The sequence below is a fragment of the Mytilus edulis genome, chromosome 2 (genome assembly GCF_963676685.1).
Source record: "Mytilus edulis chromosome 2, xbMytEdul2.2, whole genome shotgun sequence".
NCBI lineage: Eukaryota > Metazoa > Mollusca > Bivalvia > Mytilida > Mytilidae > Mytilus > Mytilus edulis.
Window position 1 is genome coordinate 95,066,005 of NC_092345.1, and position 13,314 is coordinate 95,079,318.

Sequence of the window (13,314 nt, forward strand, 5' to 3'; positions counted from 1 at the left end):
GGTTTACATTCTTTACTTGCTATACAAACGTCCGTTTTTTTCTTCTGCTTTTAGATTTAAGAAATAAGCAACTCTGTTACACTCAAACAATTGATTATTAAAATTGGTACATGGTGTCTTCGTATGTCTTCTGATAACAATATATTATTGATATTTAAGTGAAATATCCACCATCCGTTATAAAAATCTAATATGTTTATTTGGCATGCCATACTCGATAAAAAGTGCGGACGTGATAGAAAGCACCCTTTACCAAAACGTCAACAGAGATTACATTCCAAGGAGGTTACATTTCGACGATTTCGTCATTTATGAACCATAATATGAGTATCTGAAGATAAAAGTTGTTCTAAAATTAAATGTTGACACCGTTATCGATCTGTTGGATGTGGAGTTAATTTACAAAATTGGTGTTTGTTAAGATTTGACCATTCCACGGAGATAACATGCTTAACAAATCTCTGCAGTTTTCAACTTTGTTTAGTTTTTCAGACTGATGTAATTTGAAATAAATGACCATTGTTATAAATAAAACTATTTATGGTAACCTTATGATCAAATTTTACTTATATCACACTCTGTGTTGTACTAAATATTTTGTCCTGCTTGGTCTTTTATCCATCTAAGGAAATTTCAGGTTTAGGAAGAAAACATTATGGACGGCCGGTACGATCACTATCGTTGTGAAAACCATACTAAACTTTATATAAATCAAAAATGTAGATAATAAAGAAATCTAAAAATTCTCAGATATAAGTATAACAAGCTACGGGTATATTACTCGAAGTCGTTAGGTTTGCTTTCTAACGGTGGGAAAAAATAACGTCATAAAATGGGCGCTTTAACGGAGAACCAGTGTACAGAGTATTTCAGTTTTAACAGTTTTCTTTGTAATCTGATTACTATTTGAAAATAGAGGCCAATGAAACAAAGGGATATTCCAACTCATAAGTCAAAAACAAACTTTGCCATTTCAAAAAAGAAAAAAAAACAACCTAAAGACAAACAACTGTACACAAAACACAATGAAGAAAACTAAAAACTGAGCAACAGGAATCCCACAAAAAACAGGAGATGATTTCAGGTGCTCTGGAAGGGTATGCAGATCCTGCTCCACATATTGAAGTTTCCTTTTGTAAGAAAATTCGAAGACAAAAAATAAACCAAATTTGATTTTGATAAGCAGTTTTCCCTGATAAGAATGATCAGTGTGTAAAATTTTTTGGAACCTTCAGTAGTTACCCACTTTTACCCCTCAGTATACTCATTTTTAGAATTGTTGATATATGAATTTCAGACTTTCAATTGGTTATATTTTCAGTGTAAAGATAGGGTATTTAGTCCATTCCAATGGTGCATTTCATTCAGTGTCTGACATTGACCTTAAGCTATGGGAGGTAGCTCCTCCAGAGGGACCAAAAAATAATTATACTTTCAACTTTTATGCAAGTAAGTATTTTCTGTATTTGATTAAAACAAAGTTGTCTTTGGTCATATTGTAATGAAAATATGTAGAATATTCATCAAATTTGTTTTAAGTGTGATTATTAAACACATTTACAGCTGTATTATGATTCCATTTATACTATGCAGTAATATTGATTGATTGCTTAATGTCAAGTGGCAAATATGTCAAGAATGTTGAGGGTGAAAATAATACATTAAATACAACAGGTAAGTTCTGTATAATTGGTCTACCAGGATTAAAGACAGGGATTTTTAAATGCAACTGGAAATTAAGGACACAGTTAGTATAGTGCCACCTACAGTCCCCTGAATGAGTTGTTGCAAGAATTCTATAATCTGTGAATAGTATGGCACTGGATTGGATTCAACATCCTATTCAGACCAAACATTGCTGCAAATCTTGTGTAACATTATGAATTATTTATAAGTAAACAACATTTCTTCATGAAAAACTAAATGAAATAAGTGCAATATAGAATTTAAAAAGTATAAGTATTATCACCATGTTTTTTTTCATAATCAGAAAATTTCTTGTTTTGTCAAACTGAAGTTCTATGCGAGTCCTGTTCCACCCAATGTTGTACCACTTGTAGCTAACCTGTAACTATGACATATACAAGTGTAGGAAACCACACATAATGTTATTTTCATGATAATTACAATTAATTACGAGACATTACACAAAAATTATAACTAAGGATAGCCTGGACATTGATAGTATACAATCAATTAAGATTTTATATTAAAAGAGGGGGAGAGGGGATCAAAATAAAATGTAACTTTTGAATTTCAGCAAGCTACACTATACAGCACTTAACACTTATTTTCACCTTTTCCTTGCTTATATCATTTTCAAAGGTTGGAGGACATTTGGCTACAGCGCAATTATCTGGTTGAATATTATATTTTACAGATGGAAAGAAATACACCACAGAAGTATTTGGAGAATGGACACCTATATGGTATCACCACAAGGACAGAGGAAGTAAAGTCTATGAGAAGTTTTGTAAATATAAAATTAATGGCATAGATGGATATGGTTTAGCTGAATTTCATTATAGGTAAGTTTTCTCTATTCTTCCAGTTTTGTTTATGTTATATATGACCTTCACTTTTGAGATGTCAAAGTTCATTGATGATAAGTGAAATTTTACGATTCTCAAATACTTAAAAAAAGTCTAATCAATAATTGATTGTATCTCTATAAACTATCAAATTTTGAACTACCACGATTGTGCACTAAAAAACAACAAAGTGCACAATTGTTCAAGGCTGTACCTTTTGTGATCTCAATGATGCCTCCTCCCTTCACTTTCTATAGACTAGACCTACAGTATTGATTTGAAAAAAATACCATATCAGTACATGTATATGTTTTGATGCCCCACTTATTATGCATTCTTTTTTTTTGTCTGTTTGACTGTTTGCTAGTTCCACTTCAGGTTAAAGGTTTTTCATGTTTAAGTTTTTGGTCAAGGTAGTTTTTGATGCAGTTGATGTTCAATTGGAACACATGCTTCATATAATATGATCTTTCTAATTTTAAAGCCAAATTAGAGTTTCTACCCAATTTTATGGTCCACTGAATGCTGAAAATGATAGTGTGAGTAGGGCATCCTTGTACTATGGACACATTCTTGTTTTGAATGTGATCTGGTTAGGATCTCTTCCAGCATCTCAAGATAATGATAATTCAAGCTTGTAATAAAACTCTATAAAAGAAAGCATCAAAGAAAATGTGTTGCCATATACAACTCTGGATTTCAGTCAAAATATTCTTTGCAGAAATCCAGATGGAACTCCTTACTCCCCAATAGAATCTGTGCCAATGTTAGATGAACCTACTGAAGAAGAGATCAGAAATAATGTGACAGACTTGACCTTGACCTTTCAGGAGAAAGGCTGTTGTAGTAGTAAACTAGTTGGTGGAAAAGGAGCACAACTTGGTCTTCTTACTTCTATACAGAACAAGGTAAAATCAAACTAAAATAGAATTGAACCAGTAGAAAGATAAAATATAATCATGGTTTTGATGCTACAAAATAAATGTATGAGTAACATTATTTATATTCTGGAATTGTTACTATGTTGTCTTATTGTCATTTACTAATAAATGCCTTATTGTTGATATTCTTCAAATCAGAAGAAGTTGGCTTTCTGTTTATATATAGCATTCTATTTTAAATGATTTTAAATCAGTTTTCATGTTAAAAAAAATGAGTTAGCTGTAATTGTAGTAAAGGTATTCTTTTTGATTGATTGTAGGTGAATGTAGTAGTACCAAAAGGATTTTGTGTTACACTAGCAGCATTCAACAAGCAACTTCAGGTGAGAGCAGACTGAAATTAAACAGTAAATTTAATGTATTTATGTCTATGCTTGGAGAATGATTTCCTTTATTTACAAATATCAGAAACATTTTCCGTTTTAAACAAGCAAATATATGCATAATTAAAAACCAATTGTTCAGAGAACAATTGAAGGTCTTTCCACACAGGCCTAACAATAACGCTTGTCTGATTGTCCGTTACCAGAGGTAAAAAAGGTCGGACAAGTAAAAGCAATACCAAGCTTGTCCGATGAGACAAGTAGAATCATTCTGCAGAAAATAAATTTTAATCCAGCTTTGATGAACAAAGTATAATTATTAACAAAAAAACAAGAAAAGAAGATTTGTTTGACATCTTTCCTTTTAAAACTGAAACTAATTATTTCTCAAGACCCCTCATACTTTCAATCGATAATTTAAAACTGGTTCTTTGTCAAGTACTTTTAACAAGTAAAAAGCACACTTTTCTCGGAAACCAGTCTTACTGATCCCATTCATGGCTTTTTAGATGAGGTAACTTTAAAAGACAGTTCGTCACCAGCTCGGAAATGATTCGGCTCCAAGTTTAATAGACAGTTGGGCAATGTAGGAGACATATTTCATATACATGATTAATAGACAGTTTGGCAAGGCAGTAGACATTTCTGGACCAAGACAAATCAGAACCTCTTTTCCTACCTTATTTGTTTTGCATTATGATAATTAATACCAATGTCCATAGTCTCCATACCATATTTTTTAAAAAAGAATGAGGAAATTATTTACCATAAAAAATCATCAAATCATGTTTGATCTTTATGTAGAAAAAACAATACTTGCAATGCAGTGACCTATAGTTGTTAATTTCTGTGTTATTTGGTCTTTTGTCTCATTGACAATCATACCTCATATTCTTTTTATGCCCCACCTACGATAGTAGAGGGGCATTATGTTTTCTGGTCTGTGCCTCCGTTTGTCCGTCCGTTCCCTTCTGGTTAAAGTTTTTGGTCAAGGTAGTTTTTGAAGAAGTTGAAGTCTAATCAACTTGAAACTTAGTATACATGTTCCCTATTGATATGATCTTTCTAATTTTAATTCCAAATTAAAGTTTTGACCCCAATTTCACGGTCCACTGAACATAGAAAATGATAGTGCGAGTGGGGCATCTGTGTACTTGGGACACATTCTTGTTATTGATTGCATTTGAATAAACATGATAAACTTTTTTCAACTTAAAAAAAAATAGAATAGAAATCCAATGAGTGTACATTTAGAGGCCAATCAGATGGTGCCTCATGTGCAAAGTATGATGAGACTTTAGCATTGATAAAAACCAGAACCTAAGTCCTGTGACACAACTAAATGCAGTTGTTCATGGCTCATATCTTTTAAAAGTATTTAAAAGGATATAAATCAAATTCTGTTCAATTTTTTTTTAATTCATTTTGTTCCTTGAATCAACTTGAAATGCATAAAAAGGTTAATATTAAGATTTTTTTTTGACAAGTTACAATTTCATTCGGACAAGTAAGTTTTGATATGTACTTGTCCTACTGGACAAGTTGAAAAAAAAGTTATTGTAGAGGCCTGCCACATCAAAGAAATTTTGAAAAGAAGCTAGTTTCTTTAGACTGATGCATAAATAAATGGTTTTGATATGCTTTAAAGTGAACTAAATAAAGGCAACAGTAGTATACCGCTGTTCAAAACTCATAAATCCATGGACAAAAAACAAAATCGGGATAACAAACTAAAACCGAGGGAAACGCATTAAATATAAGAGGAGAACAACGACATAACACTAAAATGTAACACATATAGACAAAATCCCACGAGAATAACAAATATAACATATATATATAACATCAAAACCAAATACATGAATTTGGGATAGACAAGTACCGTGACACGTCTTATCGCAATGTGAATTTACACTCAAAAAAAAGGGAAAACAAACGACACAACGTTATAATGTAATACACACAGAAACGAACTATAATATAACAATGACCATATTCCTGACTTGGTACAGGGCATTTTTAAAGGAAAAAATGGTGGGTTGAACCTGGTTTTGTGGCATGCCAAACCTCGCACTTTTATGGCCATGTGAAATATAACATCAAAATGACAACACAGGACTACAATATAAATAAATTGGAGAACACAATTGACAAAGAATCACACGAACAACAGCCAACAAAAGGCAACAAGTTCAAAATTTTAATACGCCAGAAGTGTATTTTGTCCACACAAGACCTATGTGTGACGCACAGATACAAAAGTTTGAAAGCCGAAACGAGTACAAAGTTGAACAGCATCGAGGACCAAAAGATCAAAAAGGTTGTGCCAAAAACGGCAAGGGTTTTCTGTTAAGTTACCAGAAAATCCCTATAATTTAGAGTAATTTATACTTTTGCAAACAGTAAAGGAGATAATGTGCAATTTCTGGTTAAGTAAATGTTACTTCTGGTCTTATTTGATAGCTTCTTTCACACTGATTCCAAACATATATAGTTTTATATGCTTTTGTCTAAAACCTGGATATAGTTGACCACTTGCGGTTTACAGAAAGTCACTTGTAGTATTAAATGTATTTAAATAAAAAAAAATATATCGATTTTGAGTACTTTTATATGAAAAAAGTGCAAAAAAGCTACTTCTGGGTTTCTCAAGGTCACTTCCTGTTTTTATTTTTCAAGTTCATATGTCACCTTATCTTTTGTACAAGGTCATATGGCTTTATAATGAACTTAGTTGAAGTTATAATCAAATAACATTATATTAAGACATTTTAGGGGCATTAACTCTTATAAGATGCCATTAAAATGTATCAAAACAAAATAACATATCTTCATTACAATAAAGCAAACATTTTGCACTTGTTCTTTTATATGTATCTTTCAAATTGTCAGAGAAAATGCAAAAACAAGCAAAAGCCACTATTGAGAACTTGACCTTGACCTTTGACCTTGACTTCATTTTCTGATTTAGGACCTAGGAGCCTCAAATTAAAACATTCCAGGGTTAAACGGTTAATAATTGATGAGTTGAAAACACATACCGACAAATTTATTGTCTTACGGTTGATAACTCCTATAAAATTTCATCGAATCGCTTCGATCCAAATTAGTCAAAATTTCCTGAGGATGTAACGAACAATTTGTAAAAAATGATTTTGTCGCTATCTTTTTTTGTTACGAAGGAGATACACACAGATGATAAACATTGAATAGGGAGATAACTGTTACATACAAAGAAAATGGTTCGGCTTAGGAGGGTGAAATTTAAAGGCGCATTAACTATACCATACCATATGAGAAATATTTAAGCGACATATTGTGAAATAAACATTTATTGTAAGAACATTGGCGGAAAAAATAATAAAAAAATAATTATAATAATTAAAAAAAGTTTCCACATCAAAGTTATTGAAAAGAAGCTAGTTCTGGTTTACTCAAAGTTAAAATTGGCACCCAATTATAAGTTTCTTCATACTGATGAGATAAATAAATAGCTTCTATATACTTTTGAGTGAAATAAGGGATATAATATGCTTCTTCTGGTGAAGTAAATGTCTCTTCCGGTCTCATATGATAGCTTCTATCACACTTATTCCAAAAAAATAACGTTTTGTATACTTTTGCTTGTAAACCAGGAGATAATTGGCCACTTCCGGTTTATGAAAAGTCACTTCTAGTCTTTTTTGATAAGTTAATGTATTTAAATTACAAAATACATGGATTCCGAGTACTACTTTCATGTAAAAAGTGCAAAAATGGATACTTTCGGTTTTTTGAAGGTCACTTCGGTTGTCATTTTTCAAGGTCATATGTCAACCTACCTTTTGTTAAAGGTCAAATTGCTATATAATGAACCAAGTTGAAGTAATAATCAATAAAACTTATAATAAGACATTTCAGGGGCACTAACTCCTATAAGATGCCATTAGATTGTTTCAAACCAAATGTAACATATCTTTATTACAATTCAGCAAACATTTTGCACTTATACTTTTAAATATATCTTAAAAGTGTTGGAGAAAATGCAAAAACAAGTAAAAGTCAAAATTGAGAACTTGACCTTAACCTTTGACCTTGACCTCATTTTCTTAGTAACGACCTAGGGGCCTCAAATAAAAACGTTCCAGTGGTATACGGTTGATTGTTCATGAGTTAAAAAAAACATACCGACAAATTTAGTTGGTAAAGGCAGATAACTCCTATAAAATTTCATCGAATCGCTTCGATCCAAATTAGCCAAATATTCCTGAGGATGTAACAAACAATTTAAAAAAAAAGATTGTTGTCGATATCTTTTTTTGTTACAAAGGAGATGCACACATTCAATAAACAGTGAATAGGGAGATAACTCTTACAAAGAAAATTGTTCGGCTAAGAATGGATAAAAATAAAAAGCGCATAAACTGTATGATACTATATAACAAGTATCTTAGCGACAAATTGCGAAACAAAAATTTTACGCGATAACAAAATTTGGCGGAAGAAAATTAATAAAATAATAATAATAATAATTAAAAACCAATTGTTCAGAGAACAATTGTAGGTCTTTCCACTAGTAAAGATCTATTTTGATATTGAAATATGAAAAATCAGTTTAAAATGTTAGTTCCTATGGCTTTATGATGTATTTATATGAATTTAAAGCAAAGGTCAAAATCTAGAACGTCGTATTAACATATGACCTTGACCTCAATTTCAAGGTCACAAACCAGGGACCTTAAATCAAAAGACCCTAGGTCTTTAATATGTTTGGTTAACGAGTAATACCACTTTACGCGTAATTCTAAATGTAAGATGGACAAAAACTCCCATTTCTTGTATGCACTCCCTTTCAACCAAAATATACAAGTAAGGAGATGTTGCAACTAACAATTTTGGAAAAAATATTTGTCGATATGTCATACGGTATTTGAAAATAAGTGAAAATAAGCCAAAATCAAATTTGAGAATATGACCTTGACCTTTGACCTTGACCTTATTTTCATTTTTTTGGACTAAGGATCTCAAATCAAGAGACCCTAGGTCTCTATCACTTATGGTTTACCAGTTAGAAACGCATATCACCTATATCAAATACATAAGGGGGAATAACTCTCATATGGAGTCTCTGGATAGCTTCGGTCAAAATTAAAATCCTAATCCTGAAGATGTAACGAGCAATTTGGTAAAATAATTTTGTCGTAATCTTTTACGGTTGTGAAGGAGTAGTGGCCACAAGAAAAACAGTGTTTAGGGAGACAACTCTTACAAGGTAGAGTATTTGGTTACGCCATTGTCATTATTTAAAGCGTATAAACTATATGATATCATATTCCAAATATCTAAGCGACATCTTTTGAAACATCAATATTACGCAAGAAAAGAATTAGGCGGAAGAAAAAAAAAAATAATAATAATAATCAGAACAAAACCTATAGGTCTTTCCACGGAAAGGTGGAAAGACCTAATTAGAACAAATACAATAAGTCTTTCCACAGAAAAGTTATTCTCCAGACATGCGTCAGATCCATATATTTGTGCCTCCAGACGGGAGTACTATAATCCCGGTTTCAAAGGTTTTTTACCTTCCTCCGGTCATGCCGGTTGAAGAGAAAATTAATACCGTGTATAAAATATTAATTTTTTATGAATGAACATTTTTCAACGCTTACTACAATTTTTACAAATGTTTATTCAATATGTAAAATCCTGTGAGTATCAAAAGTATCATGGTATCCTATCTAATCTCGGCCCACAACAATCTCAGACTATAATAAACTCGGCCTTTTACATATTCGGCATTAGAAAATCGGACTAGTATAACAAAATTCGTAATTATACTACTTGCTATTAAGACTCATAAACTAAGTTTTTGCTCAGTTCTTATTATTTTTCTTCTTGGGGTCTATTTAGGTGTATTTTGAGGGGACCAACAGAAGGGAGTAATTTACTATAGAATCCTAAGGGATTTTTTTTTATAAATTTTCAAATGACTATAACTTGAAAACAGTGAGTGACATGGTTTTTAGTAATGACCACAGGACCATAAAACAAATCAAATTAGATTTAGGTTGAGTCCATGGATCATCCAACCCATCCCCTCATGTTAAACAACTTAATAACAGTCAAGATCCCCACCCCTAAACCATATATATTCTTATACGGTACAATAAAACAAATTATTCTTATACGGTACAATAAAACAAATCAATGGAAATAAAAGGTGAGTCCCATGGGGTCACCCCCACCCCCTTGTTGTTTGAGAACTTGCAAACTTATGAAGTCCCCACCCATATACCATATATATTTTTGTATGTGGCAACAAAACAAATCAAATGCAATAAAGTGGAAGTCCTTTTGGGTCAGCCCTACCCCCTCATGTTTGAGAACTTGGAAACGGTCGAGATCCCCTCCCCTAAACCATATATATGTTTGTATGGGACAACAAATTAAATCAAATGAAATAAAGTGGGAGACCCTTTGGGTCAGCTCCACCCCCTCTTATTTGAGGACTTGGAAATGGTCATATATATTCTTGTACTGGACAATAAAACAAATCACATGAAATAGAAGGCGAGTTCCCAGGGATCACTCCCACCCCCTTGTTGTTTGAGAACTTGTAAACGGTTGAGATCCCCACCCATAAACCATATATATTTGTGTATGGGACAATAAAATAAATCAAATGAAATATAGAAGAAATCCACAGGGGTGACCCCACCCCCCTTCTTTTTGAAAACTTGTAAACGGCCGAGATCCCCACCCCTAAACCATATATATTCTTTTATGGGGCAACACAACAAATCAAATGAAATATAGTGGGAGTCCCTCTGGGTCATCCCCACCCCCTCATGTTTGAGAACTTTTAAACGGTTGAGATCCCCATCCCTTAACCATATATATTCTTGTATTGGACAATAAAACGAATAAATTGAAATATAAGGAAAGTCCCTCAGTGTCATCCCACCCCATCCTATTTTGAGAACTTGTAAACAGTCAAGATCCACTTCCTTCTTTTCGAAAACTGAAAACTGTCGAAATTCCCACACTGAAACTACATATATTCTTGTACGGAATAATAAGATAAATCAGATGAAATAAAAGGCTAGTCCCTTAGGGTAACTCTTACCCCTACCTCCTGCCTGTTTGAGAACTTGTAAACTGTCTAGATCCCCACCCCTAAATCATGAATATTACTGTACATGATTTCAAGAAGATTTGAATGACATACAGGTGTAATACCTAGACGTCACTTGTGCATATCACTTTACTAGACCAGGGGCCGGTAACAAGAAGCATTCTTATGTCTTACGAACGTCTAAAGGGCGTCTTAAGATTTAAGAATGTAACAAGACCCAACCTCAGACCTATCTTAGAATGATTGACAGCCCTTAATGTTTTGAAAAAGTGCATGATTTAAGAATGATTCTTACGCCTACCTTAAAGCGATCTTACTAATTCCGGTAACACAAAATCATTCTTAAATTTTGGTCAGTTATTAAGTGTTCTTAAAACAAACTTAGCAACTTAGGGGTGTACCAAGAACAATTCGCAATAGCTTCACTTGATATTTTTTGTAAGAGTGGTCCCGACTACTCTTAGTTGTACATTCACTTGTTAATATTAGAACAAGTTGCTTAAAAAAGTTAATACGTGAACCTTAGAACTTTTTTATTCTAATTATTAATTCATCTGAATAGGAAATTATATATCAGTGTTTTCTTGGCCATGTGTGTGGAGGATGGTAGTTTCTCTTTATTGTAAATCATTACAATGTTGGCTTGTTGAGAAAAGTGTTAAATATAAAGCAAGGAGAAATGTGTGACCTTTTTCAATTTTAAACCAAGATTCCAAATGGTGAAGTTTAAATCACCACTTCTTAAATTTTACGGAAGCCATCATGAGTTTGTTCAGCTCTTTAAACCAGGTTCAATCCATCATTTTTTACAGTTTGAAAATGTCTGTAACAAGTCAGGAATATGACAAGTGTCGCCAATTTGTTTGATGTGTTTTATCATTTGATTTTGCTATTTGGTTAGGGACTTTCCGTTTTGAATTTTCCTCAAAGTTCAGTATTTTTGTGATTTTATTTTTTGTAAGAAGGCTTTCAAAGAAAGAAAAATATTGCTATAAAGTGAAAAAATATAGGAAGATGTGGTATGAGTGTCAATGAGCCAACTCTCCATCCAAATAACAATTTAAAAAAGGAAACCATTATAGTAGTGATTTGACCGAAATGAAAGTAGGATAGAAAGATAAGCCTACATCATTTATACAAGATTTAAATCCTACCATTGGCCTGGTGAATAATAGGGCACTCAAAAGAAAAAGTACTGATGGATTGTCCTGAGACAAGCATATTTCTATTAAAACAATAATGGTCTATAAGCAGTTGAATTAATTTCATGTTTGAAGCGGTGCAAATTTTTTAATTCAGTTTGACTTTTATCAAAAAAGGGGAAGAATGAATAATGGTGGTCTGAGGCCAGAATTGTTTTCCTTAGGTTAAATGGGTAGTTGATTGTTATGCGCATTTTATCGTTCATTAAAACGTTTTTATGATTCATATAAAGGTGATTCTAATTTCTATCGGCGAGGAACCAATACCGGAGAAGCCAGAAAATTATTAAGAACTCGTAACTTGAAAACTATTACGATGCAACTTAAGGGGGACATAAGACCAATCTACGAACAACCTGAGGGAGCTTTGATTTACACTCTTTGAATGATCTTAGTATGATCTTATCTTCCCCTTAATTCAATACTTACGACCTCTCTTAATAAAATTTCTTGTTACGACCCCAGACCAACTTGTATTGGACTTTTCCCAATGTCAGGCAACCGTGGGAATGACTAATTTTGTGAGCTTTGTTTGGGAGACTTCATAGCAGCATCCTGTTACAATTATTTCTTGATAAAGTTTTTTTTTTTTTTTTTTTTTTTTAAAGTTAACCACGCAATCTACACATTTACAATCTATTTGAAATATTACAATCTACCGTTGCAAACTTTCCACAGGTGCTATCCAGCACTTTGATTATATCACAAAGCTAAACATGTAATAAAAACAAATTGGTAGGAAAATGTAGACACTACAGAATTCTGTTTAAAAATTAAACTAAAATGAAGTATTGTTTCAAATATTTCACATTTAAGAGCATAAGATTTGTATTTTTAGTGATTTTTACAGACCAACAGCCTGGTCGGATATCCTTATTTATATTTGTTTATGCGTCTTGTTTGGTACAATTTTTTGAACAAAAACTATTAAAGAACTCTTTTTGAAAAGGACATATAAGGGATGATCCTTAATAGATAGCCTCTTTTTATACCATGATATTACTTGATTTATTCACTTGACTGGGCGGGATTAACCGGTTCGCTTGTTAAAGACCAGTTCATCTATAGACAGGCATTTTGGGATAAACTCATCAGTGAAGTGTCCAGTTATTCGTCTCATATCATATACTCAGTTCATTTGTATATCCGTTCGGTGACACTGATAGGTGATCAGAAATCAATAATAATTATACATGTAAC

General features: G+C 32.5%; 1 protein-coding gene across 4 annotated transcripts in view; it reads left to right on the top strand.

Moving 5' to 3' along the window:
• The window catches only part of LOC139513530 (rifampicin phosphotransferase-like), a 58,232-nt gene that overhangs the window by 15,302 nt on the left and 29,616 nt on the right, over window positions 1-13,314 (top strand). For all 4 annotated transcript variants that reach the window (XR_011662457.1, XR_011662458.1, XM_071302131.1 and 1 more), the window contains exons 10-13: window positions 1,322-1,449; window positions 2,381-2,528; window positions 3,253-3,439; window positions 3,733-3,795. Coding sequence is in view for 2 of the 4 variants with exons in the window: in XM_071302131.1 (XP_071158232.1) it covers window positions 1,322-1,449; window positions 2,381-2,528; window positions 3,253-3,439; window positions 3,733-3,795 (526 nt within the window). In the remaining 2 variants the exon portion in view is untranslated. The remainder of the gene's footprint in view (window positions 1-1,321; window positions 1,450-2,380; window positions 2,529-3,252; window positions 3,440-3,732; window positions 3,796-13,314) is intronic.